Source organism: Stegodyphus dumicola, chromosome X2 (assembly GCF_044657685.1).
Source record: "Stegodyphus dumicola isolate Sdum_Otavi_A_Nest chromosome X2, ASM4465768v1".
Lineage (NCBI taxonomy): Eukaryota > Metazoa > Arthropoda > Arachnida > Araneae > Eresidae > Stegodyphus > Stegodyphus dumicola.
The window spans coordinates 131425763-131444622 of NC_140781.1; the positions used below are offsets into that span (position 1 = coordinate 131425763).

Sequence of the window (18860 nt, forward strand, 5' to 3'; positions counted from 1 at the left end):
AAAAAAAATATTAGATTTTTAAACTTTTTCTATGTGTATGCATTTTGCTTTTATTTTTGAACCCGGCTCATAGGTTTTCAAAATGTGCATTTAGTTTTTTTTTTTTTTTTTTTTTTTTTTCATTTTTTAATTAAAAAATTTGCATATAGTTTTGCTTTTTAAGTGATGGATTATTATTTTTGCAAGTTTTGTCTCTGGATTCGATCTACTCATTTTTTAAAGTGATCTGTTATTTCTCAAGCATTTTGAACTTGTCTCTATATTAATGCTACAATTTTTCCACTGCTTGTGCTCACTTCAGTCCTAGGGGTGAAACTGATAGAGACAGAATTTACTTTGATTTTTTTATATGTTTCTTATTTCTTTAAGGTTATTCTAAAATTGTAAACTTTAATTTGTGTCTTTGTCAGTTCAGAAACAGGCTACTCTTTATTTAATTACCTCTTTTGTTGCACCAACCCCCTGATGACGATGCAGCGAAAGATGTAAATATTATTTTCCTTTTTTCGGTGAAAATGAAGGTTTCGAATGTGAAAAAAGGAAAATGAAGGAAGTTTTGCCATTGTGCTGCATTGAACCAGGTTTCTTTAAATGATATAATATTACATGTTGTACGTTATCAAACTGAATATTTATTGAAACTTGAAATACTTAATTTAGTAATGCCTATACATGCTTTTATCATAGTTATAGAAATTCTTATATAATAGTATCCTGGAGAGAAAAGCTAAAACTTCTCTGTTAAAGACGGCAACTTATTTTGTCATCTTTGCCATCATATATCAGAATTCCTCACATGTCTGTCATAAAAGCATATAAGCTTTCCTATCTAAAAACAGTTTATTATCTTTATGTTATTTAGGTTTTTTTTTTTTTTTTTTTTTTTTTTTTTTTGTACTTTTTACGTTAGAGCAACAACTCTTTACACTTTCAATGATATTAGTCTTATTCTGCTTATTCTGAGCAAAAACGATTTAACCCACTTGAAACTTGAAATAAGAACTTAAGAACATGAGAACCTTAAACACACAATACATTCAAAATGAAAAAGGAAAATAATAGAAGTTAAAAATTTACTTAATTATACAGTACGTTCTAAATGAGAAAATAAAATAACAGTAATAAAAATCTTACTAAATTATGTGATTCAAATCTTATTTATTGCAACAACTTAAACTATTATGGCACTTTATGACCTCTCTTTTCGACTTTCACCAGAGCATATCTGTGATTGTCGACATACACCGGTGAGGGTCCGAATATACAAGAATGTAGTGAAATATTCGGTCTTTCACCGGCGTATTTTGGTGAATGTTGATATTCTCCGGTGAAAGTCGACATTCTCCAATTTCGGTCTTTCACGATAACATATACACAAAGTTAGTGGATGACAACATATGATGAAGCGATTTGTTTTTCAAAATTCAATTTATATTTTTTTAATTTAATTTATAAAGGGATTTTTTCGCGCATATCTTTTTTTTTTTTTTTCGAACAAACTAAAAATCCCAGAAACTTACTATTTGCACTATCGGACAGAGCATAAAATTTATATTCCGTATAAAATTGAAGATGAACTTTGAGAAGAGATTTTATTAATCTTTTGTTTTTATTAAAGAATATGATAAAATATTTTTTCTTTAACAATCAATCTTAACAATCAGTTATTTTACTTATCAATTTTCTTTCTTGTGAAACCTAGATGTATCAGTCAATTTTATGCCATTAAGAGCTTGTAGATAATAAATCAAACAGGTTCTTGCGATGATTTGACGTTATTCATTTATGTATTTAAGCTGAAATTGGATACGTTCACTTTGCTTTTTTATAAAATTTTATTTTAAATGTATTTTCAGTCTGGTATATAAATACTTAACGCTCTCGGTATCAAACGCTTTGCACAGTTACTACTTTTTATTTAATATTAACTAAGATTCTAAGTTTCTTTGTAAATTTTTATTTTCATAGTGTATTGAACAAAACGTCAACTACTCTGCACTTTCCCCGAAAATGAGGCAAGTCTGAAACTTTGACTTAAAAATGCTTAAAACCTTGTTTCATGTGTAACGGGGCAAGAGCAGACTTATTAACAAGCCTACTATAAAGTGCTTGGTTGATTTAAGCGAGAAAAACATTTTCGTTCTTGCGCGATATCTATGTCAAAAGCCCGTATTTAACGTGTAGTAGATTACTACGTACTTTGCTCATGTTTTAATAAAAATTACCGATATACGGACTTGCCCCGTTTACGAACTTACCAAACTTTACGTTATTACATTTTCAACTCTGTGTGACGTACATTGCTCATGTTTTAATAAAAATTACCGATATACGGACTTGCCCCGCTTACTAACTTACCAAACTCCACGTTATTACATTTTCAAAACTTGTATTTATAATTTTATAGAAACATCAAGTTTTAAAATGCATTATTCTGTTTAAAAAGATTACACTTGTATACATATTTATATGCCATTGTCTTGAAGATGGGTGTATATATCAGTACCTTAAAATCACTTTATAATTTTCGGGTAATTTTTAGTTGGTTGTAATTAAAAATTGCAATCCAAAGAGTAAGTATTTTGGCTTTGTTCGAATTCAGTTCGCAGTACTATAATACGGCGTATTTATGAGAGCTCCTTAATACTGTATACGAAAAATGTATTTACTAAACGAATAGCTCAATAGCGGTCAGCCAGCAAACTCGCTAACACAGGTAGTTCGACATGGCTTCAAAACCGACAAACGGCCTAGTTGCATGAGATTTTCGAGGTTTTCTTTATGTGTAACGTGGACACGAGTTAATTTCCCTTAGAAAGTCTTCCACGAAGTCATCTCTTCTCTTAGACAGATAACCCGTGTGTGCTTTGCCATATTCTATTAAATCCAATCCAAATCCAGTTGCTAAATATGTATGTTGTAGAGACATTAGGTTATTTAAAAGCGGGAGACTTGAAAAAATGCCCTCGCCGGTACTTGAACCACGGACCTCTCGAATACGCGCCAAGCGTTCTGACCATTACACCACGAAGGCATGCTAAGAAGGCGGGAGAAATACCTTATAATGTGACGCCTAAGTGTTGTATCTACGTAACTATGCTCAAACGCATATATGTACTTGCTTTTTGTATAAATATTTAGATAATCTACTGTATTGCCAACAAGTAGCCAGTTGGATAAACACTAACAGTTAGTTCGACCTGAGCTTGAATTCCAACAAACGGGATGGTTGTATGGGTGTTTTCATTGTTTAACCTGTGTGTTACGTAAATGTGAATAAATTTCCGTTAGAAAAACATCACCAAAGGCATTATTTTTCTTAGCTAAGTAGCTTCTCGTACGCTTACCTATATATAATTAAACAAGCATTGTGTATACCGTTTATGATTGCACATCTTCTATAACTATCGGTAGCGTGCTGTGTGCTTATCAAGAGGGACTAGGTACTAAAAAAAATAATTTTTGATTGGTTAAAATAACAATAGTATTAATGCGTAATATGCTAGAGCAGCATTTAGCAAATGGTTTTCGTTGCGGTTTGGAGTTTTATGAATTGAAATTAAAGGTTTCCACAAAAATTAAGAAAAAAATTTTAAATATTTATATCATCAAAAATACATATTTTTATCATATAAAAACATTTATTTATATATTTAAATGTCAAAAATACGTATATGAAATCACTAATATCAATCATTAAATCACTAAATGAAATCACTAATATAACGTATGAGAAAATCGAAATTCCTTACGACGGCATGCCTTTAGCTAACCATAAGCTAATGAATACTATGCTGCGGGGAGAACAGATGAGAGCTAGCGAGTCACTACCCCGAATAACTCGAGCTCTTCCTGGGAACAGGTGAAAACTGAATGTCACCTGATCCCGGATAGTCACCTGCTGCTTACGAGTACGGCCGAAGCAACCCGATCGTCTAGTACGAATAAACAGCTCATTATATTCAAATAAAGCGCACAGTCAGAGAAAATTTACTTTAGTTTTAGTATTTCTTAAGTCTAGATAAAATGTTGTTGGGAAATACAATTACTTAAAATGGTTAGGATCTACCAGTCTTACTGTTCTGAATATACCTTTGGATTTCCCTGAAAGCAATCGATATAAATAATAATTCTTCCAAAATTCTATTTTTCAAATGCAAACTTGTATAGTCATGTTATCTAATTTTTAATTTGGTGCGATTAAACAGGAATTGTGTCTTATTTTTAGTCATAAGTGTAAAGTTAAAAGGAAAAGACGCAATATCTTTTTGATAGAACAGATTATAATAACATTAAGAATATTCGGATAGCATTTAGTCTTTTCATTCCTAGGAAAATGAAACTGATTTTAAAAGTGATATTCAAATTAAATACAATTAAGAACTGTGGTTTTAAAATTTTTAGAACTAAAAAATTTGCAATATATGTTTTGCAATGAAAATTAATCTACGATTTCTTACAGATAACAAGCATATCAACATAAATGATAATCATGTTAAAATAAAGCTGTATTTCAGAAAACAATATGATATAGGTGGTATAATGGTATAATGTATATTTACTTGACATGGGGAAAGGATGATTATTTAGTTTCTAAATTTTATTATGTTGACCTTTTGCAAATGATGTTATTAATTTTCATTATTTTTAAGTTTAACAAAGAATGTCCGCGTTTTAGCACTCTTCGTTATGTTTGTGATTCTTGAAATGTTATTTTCAGGAAGATTTTATGTTAGCTTGCTCAAAGGAAATTTGCCCTTACATGAACTGTCCCTCGGATAAAATCATCAGGTCAGCCAAAGAATGTTGTCCGAAATGTCAAGGTTAGTTTTTGAAAATTTCCTTATATAAGATTCAATACTGTAAGAATTTGGTTATAAATAAACGATTCAGACTGTATTTCCACTGTTCAAGGAACAATTATTGTTCTGATTTTACAGTTTGCGTGTCTCGAAAGGGTGAAATTTATAATCATGGAGATTCATGGAAGCAGGAGAGTGACCCTTGTATTCACTGTGTGTGTGAGGTATGTGTTTATACTTCAGTATAAAGTTATTAATTTTTGCATTATGTTTTAATTGTAAAATCATAATTCTTTTCACTTTTATTTATTAGCTGAGTTGAGGATTCTTTCCCCAAAAGCATTTAAAAATGAAAAGGACCCATTTATGACAATTTGTTCTTTACTATTTTCGTTTGGAAAGATTTGGAAAAACAATTTTCATATTTTTTGCAATTAAATAGAGAAGAAGAAAAATAACAGAAGAATTTAATTGACGCCAGTGTCCATTGATGTTCTTCATTTTCTTTTACCTCCACGAAGGCATCCCTCCCCATAGGCAGATAGCCCTAGTGTGCTTTGCCATAATTAAATAAACCAAACCAAACCATCTTCTTTTGCATTAAATTTATTTGGCTTAACGAAGAACAATGCTTAACAATAAATAATTTTGTTTATTTTATTACATTGTTTATTTTGTTAAAAGTTGCTTTTACATTTCAGTTCGGTTTCATAACGTGTAAAAAGACTCAGTGTCCTGACATCACATGTGGGTTTAGAGAAACTGAATTCAAACTTCCTGGAGATTGTTGTCCTGTATGTGCATCTGAATATTATCTGGCATGCAACTACAGTGGCACTATTTATGAAGTAACTTATTTTACACCTTTCTTTCATTAATAGTTATTTTAATTTATGCATTCGTAAATACTTCACTTTGCGTTAATAAAAGTTGTAGATTCTCATTATGCAAGTTTGGTTTTCGTCTAACGCAATTACTAGGAATCACATTCCATGAAAACCAATCCTAGATTCCACACCTTAAAGCAGTTCGCCTGAGAACACACAAAAATGCAAAAAACCTTAGAACCATGCAAGTCACAGACTGGGGGCTTCGGTCTCATATCCTCAAAATTCTTTACAGCACGATCGTGGAGAAAATAGCAACGTATGCAGCAGCGATATGAGCCTCTCCTATGCAGGTGAGAGCAGGTACGGACACCCGGACGGCTTACATAGACTAGTCGGGTATCTTCCGGATCCCGCAACTATCTGAAGCTACACTCCGAAAACAATACAAGGGCAAAATATAGATTTTTCTGCGTGCGAAATTAAACATTTCCTGGCTACATCGCATGCTAACACATTGCTACACATACTTGCTACAATATACATTTCATAATATGCATTGCGTTGATCATTGCACTGTACTTAAGGCACATTTACAACTCAATGCTACACTTAATACACTATATATTCTTTGCAACATATTACGCTTGACAATTCAAAATAGATTCTGAACAATGTAATTGTTTAAAACTGACATAACTGGATTATATAGTACATAACTTCGTTATATAAGACAGACTTAAATAAATAACTTGATACAACAGATAAATAAAATAAGAGCTCTTAAATAAAGAGCAAAATTGCACATTACAAACAATTTACACATTTTGCACACAGAAATCCTCTTTGTTTACTTTGTGCTGTACTTATAATATACAATATGCATCCGAAAAAATCAAAACATTAAACAGTATACAACGACCATATGTACTTGCCATCACAAAGTCGTATAGAACGACTGCCACAATGGCCGCTGCAGTACTAGCCGGTACACAGTAACTTCGCATTAAAGCAGAGCAAGAGGTTGCGACCACGCGGGTAATTTTGCTAAGGCAAACAGCGTCCTATAGAAGAAAGGAATACCAGCCCAGCGACTATGAAGAAAAACTTTTGCAATGCTTAGTACATCCCGAAGACTATGGGAAAGGTTTCCTAGCCCATGCCAAGTACATTCCGGGAATAGATGATACCCGTAATGTAGTAAACATCGACACTGATGGCTCAAAGACAGAAAGCTGTCACTTGGGATGCAGCTACATCGGAAAACTCCAAGGAGATACTCTGACAAAGTGAAAAAGTCACCTCCAAGAAGAAAATTCAGTTTTCCATGTTGAAGTCACAGCTATAAAGCAAGCAGTTTTATATGCCAGTACAACCAAACTCAACCTTACCAGATACTTTACCAGATGGCAGCCAATCGGCAATCTTCGTAATCAGGAATCCATGTCACACCAATAATATTATCGGGAAAATACAGGAACTTCTCAGATATTCAACAACAGGGCACCCACTCCCCATCTCCTGATAAAAGCCCACATTGGAAACCAAGAAAATGAAGAGGCGGATACACTGGCTAAAGAAGCGGCGCAAAACATCGAAGCAATCCCGCTCTCCAACAACTGATTAAATGCAAGACTAGGATGGATGTCATTTCCCACTGGCAAGAAGTCTGGGAATCGATTCCTCAAGGCAAGGGAGCGTCGGAATTTTTCTATAATGTCAGAGCTGATAGAATCATTTCCGTTCTGTTTATAACTGGTCATGGGCCTTTCCCCAGTTACTTTGTAGGATTCTCCCCCCTGTGTAATTTTAAGTACAGTTAAAAGTGAAGAATCTTAAGAACTAGTAAGCGAATAATCGCTTGAGTTCGTGAGACCATAAATAAACTTGGAAGGGATTAAAAGACCCTTTATTATTCAAATAAGATTTAACAGAACTCAGTCTTGTAGTTGTACAATAAAGCCGACACTTGGGCTTGAACTTAAGAGACTAAGAATCAAACTAAACTAATCATAACTAGAGAGATATAGCCGAAGCTATCAAAATTCTAACAGAGTTGGCCCCTTAACGTTAATTGACTGCAAAGCTATCAAGGGCCTAAAGTACGGCCGAGCATAATAATAGCTTACGAGAGCGTAGCCTAAAGAGGCGGATGCGTGCAGCCGGAATATCTGGTATCTCTCTCATTAAGACAGTAGAACTTCGCGGTTAAATACCGCTCTTCCTCATTAGCATTCACATGTGATTCTAAAACTGCGTTCTGGCCGGAAGTGGTAATCTGAAATCAAGAAGCAATAGAAAAAGAAGTTTAACTCACAATTTAACTGTTAATAAAATTAATATAATCCTTACAACTTTTACGACAGAAACCTGTCTCCAATCAACACCTGTGTCTGTGGGAATATCGGACAACTTTCTGCACCACCCGTGCTAGGGGATGGCCAGATCTTACTCTTGATAATGTAAGCAAAGCTACATACAAATCGGATTGGGCGGTCACAGATATTTAGTTGGCAAGTGATCGTAGAATTTTCACCTACCATTTAGGTGTTAAAGTCGCTCATTTCATTAAAAGAAGGTATAAGATTATTTATAGAGACCATTCTTGGTTTTTTGCAGGTATGCTTAGAAATACATCTACTTTAAGATGATGTTAAAAATGTTATAGGTTATAATTCAAATTTTTTTGAAAAATTTATAAAAATTGTTTAAAAATAGAAATTTTAAAAATAAATCATAAGAAACGGGTGAATTTTACTTGGAATGAATCTAAATTTTGAGCTGTGAAAGAATAAATTAAGTAGATGTAATAAAAAAAAGAGATACTAATAAATACATACCAAATTTGAATTAAGATTGAGGAGTTAAAATTGTGAGAGTTAATTTTTTAGAAAGTACTTGCGATTTTTACAAAACTTGGCAGTTTGGCATAATTTGAGTCGTAGAATCGAAATATAGAAAAAAATTGATATGTAATTTCAGAAAAAGTCCGATTTTGTGTCAAAATACCTATATTATAACAATGCTATATATAAATCTAATACATATCCTAAGTCACGCTTTTGAGACATGAAAAACACAATTTTAATTTCGACAATTGGGCCAGTAGAACGAGAGATATAGAAATGTCGCTTTTGTTTTTTTTCGCAGTGTACCTACGAGAATCCACAGGTGCCATTGTTCTTTCACCTTGTGCTTGTGGATGCAAAGGAGTGGTTTGAATCTTTTCCGTACTCAGTATTCTATATAGTCCATTAAATATGGCAAATATGAAGTTTGCTCCGTGGTCAAAATGGATAAGGAGATGCTTTCAAAGTTATAAAATCCAGTTTTCTCCTAAGACTTCTGAGATAGTTGAAGCTTCCTGAACAGGGATGGCATAAACTTCTGGCCATTTACTAAAGTAATCTCTGACAGTTAGGAAGTACTTGCTGCAATTAGTTGTTCATAACAGCCAAAGCAATTCTTTCGAATGGTGCTCTTATATTTAGCTGTATATTGTAGCCCTGTAGTCTTCCTAGTCAACGTGTTTGTAGGTTTTTACAAGCACCACATTCATCACAGGATTTGCACCATATTTCTATGTGTTCTTTGGTCTTGTAGCACAAGACACGTTTCCGACTTTATGGAGATTATTGATTGCACCAAAAAGATATTCAGTACGGCTGCAATGACGATCTGGTAGAACTCTAGGGACTCTACAAGATGAACAGCTATCTAAAAGACTTTTTGTCATAACCTTACCATTTGCAGCACACATCTTGCAGATGAACTGTATCTCATAAAGCCCAATATCTTTTCGTCATAGGATTTTAAATGTGTGTAAAACACCAAGCTGTTGTTTAGTGCCATCTTGGTTTTTCACTAATATTTTCCATTAATTTCATTAATGGTAAGGTTTCAAGATAATGCCATTTGGACTTCTTTACATTCTTCGCTGTTTCATGGATCGGGCTCTGATGTTACAGATTAGGTGTTAGTTTGTCTGACCGCTGGGGCTTCAAAGCCATATTTTTCCTCTCTGCAAAAGCTTTTCTTGAAAGTGCATCAGCACTCCTATGTGAAGTTCCTTGACGATGTCGAATTTATATGTCATATTCTTGTCATATGTCATATGTCAAATGTGTGTAAAACACGAAGCTGTTGTTTAGTGCCATCTTGGTTTTTCACTAATATTTTCCATTAATTTCATTAATGGTAATGTTTCAAGATAATGCCATTTGGACTTCTTTACATTCTTCGCTGTTTCATGGATCGGGCTCTGATGTTGCAGATTAAGTGTTAGTTTGTCTGACCGCTGGGGCTTCAAAGCAATATTTTTCCTCTTTGCAAAAGCTTTTCTTGAAAGTGCATCAGAACTCCTATGTGAAGTTCCTTGACGATGTCGAATTTATATGTCATATTCTTGCAGACATAGCCAACTGACCCTCCGGATTTTTTAAAGTAAACTGCCTGTTTGATAAAACATGACAATTGAGCAACAGGAATTCCCTTCCGTGCAGATAGTGATGGAAATGGTATGTTGCCTTCACGATGGCTAACAGCTCTTTTCTTGAGAAAATTAATTTCTTTACGGCTTTGAGAGGCTTTTGCTGAAATATGTAATAATTCACTTCGCTTTCAATTTTTGTCAACGACCAGCTCCATTTCCTTCATGTTTGGCCTCTGTATCGAGAATAAACATTCAACATTGGTATAATCTAATACAACAGCGAACGTCAAAACATACTTCAGGGCTTCAAATACTTGTTTACCATGAAAACTTTTGCTTCTGTTAGACGGAGTAAAATCCTTGGGATTTTAAAGGAACTTTTAATAAATCGTCCATAGTGCAGATGCAGGCTGAGCGCTGCGTCGGTCCTTAGAGACCAATAGTGAACTTTCCATTTAGCCAGCGTCGGTTCCTGAGATCTAGCAGTGCGTCTGGCTGGCTTCGGTCCTTGGCGGGAACCAGATAACTGTCCGTTTGGCCGGCGTCTGTCCCTGAGGACCGATAGTGAACTTTCTGTTTTGTCGGTCACTAGAGATCGACAGTATCAAAGTAAAAAAATAAATGTAATAATTTCGATGAAGTGTGTTAAAACGTATTTAAAATTATGTATTTTACTTTATTAAAAACTATTTATTTTTATTAGCTTTTTGGCACTCCTGGCACTTGCAAGAGGCACAAGATTTGGCCGAATGCCTTTTGGATCAATTCATTCCTTTTTGTCACTGGTTTTGTTAGAACTTATGCCACAATTGTCATTGTCAAGTTCCATTGCCTGATCTAATGAATTAATCATCTTCCAAAGATGAAAGTATGACAACCATAGTACTCAGCGTTGTCGACGTTTGGATTATAAAACTAATTCAGTCGACGTATCACTATTTCCTTTTCTTTTGAACATTCTCGGTCTTACGAGCAGTAAATACTTTCAGAAACAAACCAAAATTTCCTATTCGCAAATCGTCATTACACTTCCGTGGCATTTTTTTTAACTAATCGTCTTTTTGCCCTTCGAAAACGTGTGCATTGGCTGCACCATTGTCCCAGGCCGAAAGAAAGATACAGGTACAGGCAGAAGCTAGGCCAGCACCTCCGTAGTACCACAGGTAATTGAGGTATTGCTGAACTTAGCTAACTGTTAAACTTCCCACCCCAATTTTGAGGAAGAACACCCCGGGGGGTGGTCCGAGGTTCTCCCGCCCCTCTTTTTTTACCATCAACCACTTGAGAGGACTTTCTGAGATAACTGAGTTCTGGTATTAATAGTGTGCACAAATCATATTGAGAAAAGACTGTCCTTGAAAAGTTCAACAACTGATGCTTCCAAAAGCCTAAATGTAAGAACAAATGTGTTTTCTAAGGCGGAAGGTGTAATAAGCAAGTCTTTGGAGCTCCCGTCCATCAGCATTGTGTAGATAAATGAAATTATAGAACATTAAAATGAAACAAAAAATTTAAAAAAAAAAAGACAAATATAGTTTAGTAACATGTGGAGATGAATAAGCATTAGATATGACAAATATCCAGTCCGAGTCTTTGGATATGTATAAGAACGTCTCTGATTTTGGCCCTAAGGTGTCTGTTCTTTATTGCATACTTCTTAAATGGTATTAGATTGTTGTTAGTCTTAATCAGATGTTTGCCGTCTGTTAGATTACAGCAAAAAATGTAATGATCAGGGTCACCCCTTTCGCTACATATGCAGAGATCCGTGGGGCACATGCCTCTGTCATGGAAGTAGGTGGAGAAAGTACCGTGCCCTGTGATATACTGATTCAGAACATGGTCATAGTGTAGTGCCTCTTTGTCAGTGTTTGAGAAAAAATTGTGGACTGTTTTGCCTTGCAATGCAGAATCCCACTCTTCTTGCCACTTTGAGTCGACAATTGCATTCAGTGTAAATTTTAAATGGGACTTAGGCCACGGGACGTGAATTACCTCATTGTTGATGTTAGTCGTTGCATCCCTTGCAAGAAGGTCAGCTGCCTCGTTGCCGTCGTTTCCGTTGTGGGCTTTCACCCAACTGAGGATAAACTGGATTTCTGGGCGGGCACTTATTGTATTTTGAATATCCTGAAGCAGTTGGTTCTTATTGTTTCTGTCCTTCAGGGTATATAATGCAGATTGACTGTCTGAATAAATAGCTATTGTCCTGAAATTATTTGATTAAGTTGACATAAAATTAAGTTGGTTATCTATGTGGATACCCAGAAACTTCAGGATTTGGGTAATCTTAATTTTCTTTCCGTCCAGGGTGAACGTGGGCTTTCTTAAGAGCTTTTGGCGTGGCTTGTTAAAAAGTATAGCCTTGGACTTCACTTGCGAAATGCAGAGTTTCAACTTCTGGCTTTCTATGTTAAGCTGTTTGAGAGAACCGTTCCTGCAGTAACACATTCCTTTCGAGGATGTCTCTAGTCCTACCACTAACAACCAACGCAGTGTCATCTGTAAACGCGAAGATCTTCGTATGATCGGGACATTCATATTTTAAGACGTCATTAAAGGTGAGGGCCCAGAAATCTGCACTCAAGCAGGATCCTTGGGGACATCCTCTAGTAAATATTTTGCTGGTTATCATGTTTTTATGAATGAATATGCTTTATCTGTTATGAAAGTAATGTATGAGAATATTGAGATTAGAGGGGCAGTTGGCTTTATTAAGTGCATGTAATACTGAAGGCCACCATATTGAGTCGAAGGCACTTTTTAAATCAACACAAATAAGTGCACTATGTTCACCTTTTGATTTATTCTGTTGGATTTGCTTCAGTATTTTATCAATTGCATGAATAGTGCTTGTACTGGCTTTGAATCCGTATTGGTGTCTACTGATTGTTTGAATTCTGATAAAGTGATATCTCAACCGCCCGGCAATAAGTCTTTCTAGAACTTTTCCTATCGCGGGCAGCAAATTTATTGGCCGAAATGCAGAAGGATCTTCGAGCTTCCTATCCTTCTTCTCGAAAAGTATAATTTGTCCTTTCTTCATGTTATCGGGAAAGGTCAACAATTTTAAGCATTTATTGAAGAAATAAAGAAGGATTCTTGGGTCATGATTGTGCATAATTTTTAGAATTTTGTTGTTTATAGAGTCGGGACCCGGGGCTTTCTTATTGTTGAGGTGCTTGATAATATTATTAATTTCTTGTACAGTGAAGGGGAAGTCTTTTGAACTATTCTGTGAGAAATTGGAAAGTCTAATCTCTCTCTGCTCGGGTGTGTCATCTTTTGAATTGTCATCCTTGAAGATAGCGTCAAGGATTTTGGTTGCTGCTTCTTGCGATAGAATCTGGGAATCAGGAATACTATTGTTGTTGCTTGCGTGATCTTAGTTAGGAAGCGTAATTTTTGTGCGAACGAAGAATTTCCTAGTTGCCAATTTATGGAGGATGCCATACGTATCTTTATTTTGAGAACAAAATTTTTTCCACGAGGTTAATTTAGTTTCCATAATTTTGTTTTTGTAAATCCTTCTTTACTCGTTGTATCTTACGCATGCAGCATTCCTAGAATTGTCGTCCAGTGTAGATTTTATTTTCCTCCTTAAGGCTTTAGTTCTGTTCCTCTCTGCCCTCAATTCTTTTGTCCACCAATTTTCAGTGAATTTATTTCTTGGAGCTCTAATTTTAAAGCTCTGTTGGGATATACTTTGTATGATTGAGAAAAAGTTACTGAAGATGTCATTTAATTGGTTGCGATCCCTGCAGTAGTTTATGCCGTTCAAAATGGAAGTTTTTTCTTTAGCAAGGAGGTTTTTAAATTTCTTGATGCCAGATTCACTTATGTGAAAACGTTTCGTGCTGGTACTAGAAAATGTGAGATTAATCTCAAAGTGAATGAACTTATGATCCGAATTATTTTCCTCGTCCAGTATCTTCCAGTTTTTAAGAAAGGTGCTGGCATTTGTGCTTGAAAGGGTCAGGTCAGGCCATCCTTTACCTGAGCATGTTTCGAAGGAAGGTCGTACGGTGTCGTTGTGAAGAACGAGAGAGTTGGCAGCTATGAAATCTTCTACTTGTTCGCCTCTAGAATCTGATTTTGGATATTCCCATTGAACGCAGTGGGCATTCATATCCCCACCGATAAAGTGATGTGCAGTCAGAGCACTCTGAATTATATTGTCAAGGTATAAAAGATTTCTTTCAATTTCTTCTGCGGGCGAACAGTAGCAAGAAGAAAAGCATAGTTGTACTGTACCTGAATTAATTGAGATAGATATAATGTTTCTATCAATTTTGCATACAGTAGGGTCTAGTTGTTTGCTCGTTACGACAATGCATGCTCTGGGGATTTTTTTCTGGACTGGAAAATATATGCTTAAGTTTTTATATAAAATATTCCATGATAATGGAAACCCTCTTATCTCTCCTTTCACGCTCTATGACTCCTGGATTAGTAAGATATCGTAATTGGATTCTGAGACGAACTGCACAAGTGAAGATGTGGCTTCCTTGCATCTCCTAAGATTACACTGAAGGCAATTAAGGTTCTTGAGAATCTGTGAAGTTTTGATTAACATTGAATGATTTGTGGTAAATGAGGCATCCATAAAAATACTTTGCAATTTGAAAAATGAGAAAAAGAGAAGAGTAACTAGGTAAAGCAAAGGCTAAATTGCGTTGATGAATCGAAATGAAGTATAATTTAAACTATTTGATAATTTGTGATAGCTTTAATTTTTTCTGTCTCTCTTTTGTACAGAGGGCACTGAGGTGCATATGCTGAATGCTTGTAATTAATGTTTGTGCCATTTGCGTTGTTGTACAATCTGCAGTTTATGCAGTTGGGTATCTCAGCTCTGTAATCTTTTATTGAGTGATTGCCTCCACAGAATGCACAGTAAGATTTAAATTTGCACTTGTACTGAGAATGCGTAAAGTCTTGACAGTGGAAGCATCGTTTGACTCCAAAGAACTCTGCAATAGGAAGAAAATTCCAATAATAAGTAATATTCCTGTGTTCCGTGCATGTCTTAAAGGTGAAAGAATTACATTCAAAAATCCATTTTACAGTATTAGGAAGTCTTCCTTTTACCTTAAAGAGAGCGGAGATCCCTTCTTTTTCAATGTTGATCTGATCAACAAGTTCTTGTATTATGAGTTCTGGAGGAGTATCTTTAGGAATATTTGAAAGATACAAAGGTGAGAAAGATACAATGGTGAGAAAGAGTAGTCCTCTGTTCATTTTCCCTGTGCTCGCTCACTGCTGGCTGAACGGAAAGGAGAGAAACATTGGGGCCGCGCTCAATGTGTTAATGGATGAAAGTCTTGAGGCCGACACCAGTAATGACTCGCTTGTTTTTCTTAGGATCTGTGTGTACAACTTCGGTGAAGATAATGTGACCAAGATAGCTAAATTATCAAAATAATTTACATTTCAAAGGACTGGTCAAAATTTTAGTTTTTAATGCATAAATAAAGGTAATGCCAAAATAAAGGAAATGCTTACAAATTGTAATGGTAACCAAATTAAAGTTTAGTAATGATTTAATGGAACCTTAAAAATATATTGATATTTTAAAAAGAAATTTGAAACTATTAGCAGGAAAACTCATGCTGCAAAATAATTTTCTATTCTACCAGCATTATGTTTCTATGCACATTAGTAAGAATGCGCGACTCTGACTGCTGTTTAATTTGCTATAATTATAACAACTCTTCCTAACTTTGCCCTGCCCAGATATCAACCCTGTCTAACATATTTTTCTTAATTTTTAATTCCATCTCAGGCAGCAGTACTGCTGAAAACTTCGGGAAATTGAGCACACAACTTCTATTACGATTAATTTCGTTGAATATCAAAAGATAAAATGTTCACATTTTCATATGAGAATAACACTTCATTCAATATCGAAATAAAGACTAGAAATAACATTCAGAAATTTTCAAGATCTGCATTTAATAAACGAAAATAGAAGTAATCATATAATTTTAATCGCAATACCGATGTTTTTTATCATATAACTTTAAGTGATAATCTATTTATATTCTTGCACAGAATGGAGAAAATTGGAATCCTGATCCGTGTACTACATGCCAGTGCCGTAACGGTAAGATGACCTGTCACAATGAACGATGCCTTCCGCTTCAATGTCCATCGGATATGATTCGGTCTGTTGACCCGGGAAAATGTTGTCCAAAATGTATTCCACGTAAGTAATCATTCAATAACAAATTTATGAAAAAGAATACGATTTAAATGTGGAATCTTAAATGTGGAAAACAAAGGAGTAAAAACTGAAAATAAGATTAAAATTTTTAAATGACTAAAATAAAATATTTCTTTATACTTTTTTACACACATAAAACTGCACTTGATTAGTAGATAATCGAATGTAACTATGAAAATCTAATTTTAAGTATTTTTAACACTTCTGGAAAAAAGTTACCTTGACAAATATTTTATATTAGAGATCAACGCGAATTAAAGGTTATGACTTGCCAATTTATTAATAATTATAAACATTTCACACTTAAAAACGTTTGTGCATTTTTTTTTCTATCTAAGAATCGGTTTCAACCATCATATATGCCTATATCAGTAACATTTTTATTCAATTCATGACTACAAGTAAAGTCCTTTTTTTCTCTATGTTTTACTAAGGTCCAGCAACCTGCATTGCCTTTGGTGATCCTCATTACCGAACATTTGATGGAGCTATAGTAAGTTTCCAAGGAACTTGCCGTTACACTTTAACAGCTGACTGTTACAGCAGGAAATTTTCTGTACTTGTCGAAAATCATGACAGGGGATTTAAAGGAGTTTCATGGACTTACCGAGTTGTAGTTGTACTCCAGAATACGTCTGTGGATCTGCGTTCTGGTCTAGATGTTTATGTAAGAAGTTCTTTCCTTCTTTTCGAAATTTTCATTGTTTTGAGCTAAGAATTTAAACCGTTAGTTAAATAATGTTAAATGATTAATAATGTTTTGTGCATAATGATCGGTTTCCATTATTCAGCCCAGTGCTTGAAATGAGTGTTATGTACAACTCTTCAAAACTACAAGAAAAATTATTTTTTTCTTTAATTTTCAGAAACCATCTTCGCTATGGTTCTGTATCTGAAATCATTGTGTACCTGAATGTAATGTGAACTGCCTGTCTGCATGTCTCTGAATGTGAACTGCCTGTGAGCATTTTCAGCACAAAAACATTTTAGTTCCTTTATACTTTGGTAGTATGTTTGAAACTTCTTGTTTGTAGATGATTTTGCAGCCTGATCTAATGAAAGAGAGAATGTTTTCGTGCATAATTTGCTCGTGCTTTTTCCTAAGATTTAATTACCACTATTTTTCTTTTTTTTCGTTATGAAGGACAAAGTGCTTGAAAACTATGAGCAGCATATAGGAATTTTTAATGTATACAAATTTACTTCTAAATTTCTCATTACATGTTTAGTGCCAACGTCATTAAAATTGTCCATTCAGAAAAAAATGTAGATTTAAAATTTTAAGAAAGGCTAGCTCAACAGTGGGAAAAATTGGAACGAATATGAAATGCTCGTCTGATGTTGTAAAATTAATTATTGCTAAAATGAATAAAAAAATGTATAAAAATATAGGTAGCCAAGAAAAATCATCAGAAATACTGGTCCTAATTTCTTCAATTAAATTAAATTGTTTACAGGCTGGAGGCAAAAAAAAACCTTGTGAATTAATGCAAGGTTACCACTTGTCATTAAGCCGAAATAAAGGTAAGGATTTAGTGGATTCTTACAAATATATTGATATTTTAAAATGAAATTTTAAAATATTAGCAGGAAAACTCAAGCTGCAAAATAAATTGTAATTCTACCAACACTATGTTTCTATGCACATAAGTAAAAATGCGCGACTCTGACTACTGTTTAACTGTCCTTATAAAAATAACAGCTGTTCCTAACGCTGCAGTACCCAGATATCAAACCTCTTTTTTGCAGGAAATGGAAATTAACAAATTAACATTAGAGAGTCGTTAGGGTTTTTGCTGCTGGAAACGTGAAAAATGTGAATGCTCTCGCTAGGAGTCGAACTTCGGATTCCCTGAATGCGCTTCGAGTGTGCTTCCAGTTACACCATAAAGACACGCATAAAGGAGGAGAAAATACCTTATATACTCCCCCTTTTAAAGGGAAACTGGAGATGAGGGGACCAGAAAAACAGCTTGTTCCAGCCGATCACTAGCAGTTACGCTTTGGAGGAGATCGAAATTACTCTTGAATTTTTACGGGCATTACGAAAACTTTTTTGTGGTATACTGGCATCTCTAATTCTGCTTATTCTGCTTCTGAGTCAACTGGACTTAAAATTATATTTTTTGAGATCAGCTTGCCAGTTTGAAACATGCGGGGAGACTCGTGACCTCAATTCAAATTCCATAAGAGCTTTAAGTAAGAAATCCGCCTTCATTCGGTTGTTGTTATTTCGATCAGTAGCAGCATTGATTACAAGTCGTTGAAGACTTGATTGCTCTAATAATACCTTTGGAATTTTCGTTGCCTTCAGAATCTGTGCAGCCATTTGAAATGACTGGATATTTTTTAATATATTTTTGTTCGCTCAAACAAAGGAAAGTTTAATTCGATACATTTAACAGCTAACGAAAATATTTCTGTTTAGAATTTTAAAAATATGTATTTTAAGATAGTGCACATTATTTTAAAAATAATGTAATAACTAATCATTTCTGCTTTATTACCTACATTTAACGTCTTATTCTTGATCAGCTGTGCAAAATATATAAATATTAACACAAAACAAAAAG

General features: G+C 34.5%; 2 protein-coding genes across 7 annotated transcripts in view; one reads left to right on the plus strand and one right to left on the minus strand.

The window, feature by feature from the left end:
* Positions 1 to 18860, plus strand: part of LOC118198526 (zonadhesin-like) — a 314579-nt gene that overhangs the window by 278045 nt on the left and 17674 nt on the right. For both annotated transcript variants that reach the window (XM_085809500.1, XM_085809501.1), the window contains exons 57-61: positions 4721 to 4823; positions 4941 to 5026; positions 5504 to 5650; positions 16116 to 16269; positions 16722 to 16954. In XM_085809500.1, the coding sequence (XP_085665626.1) occupies positions 4721 to 4823; positions 4941 to 5026; positions 5504 to 5650; positions 16116 to 16269; positions 16722 to 16954 (723 nt within the window). The remainder of the gene's footprint in view (positions 1 to 4720; positions 4824 to 4940; positions 5027 to 5503; positions 5651 to 16115; positions 16270 to 16721; positions 16955 to 18860) is intronic.
* The window catches only part of LOC146992913 (general transcription factor II-I repeat domain-containing protein 2-like), a 285508-nt gene that overhangs the window by 229506 nt on the left and 37142 nt on the right, over positions 1 to 18860 (minus strand). For 3 of the 5 annotated variants that reach the window (XR_015039098.1, XR_015039097.1, XR_015039096.1), the window contains exon 1: positions 3753 to 3858. The exons of 1 other annotated variant lie outside the window; for it this stretch is intronic. The gene's annotated coding sequence lies outside the window, so the exon portion shown is untranslated. Of the gene's footprint in view, positions 1 to 3752; positions 3859 to 18860 lie in introns of those variants that run through there. One more of the 5 variants, XM_085809504.1, reaches the window with a different exon arrangement.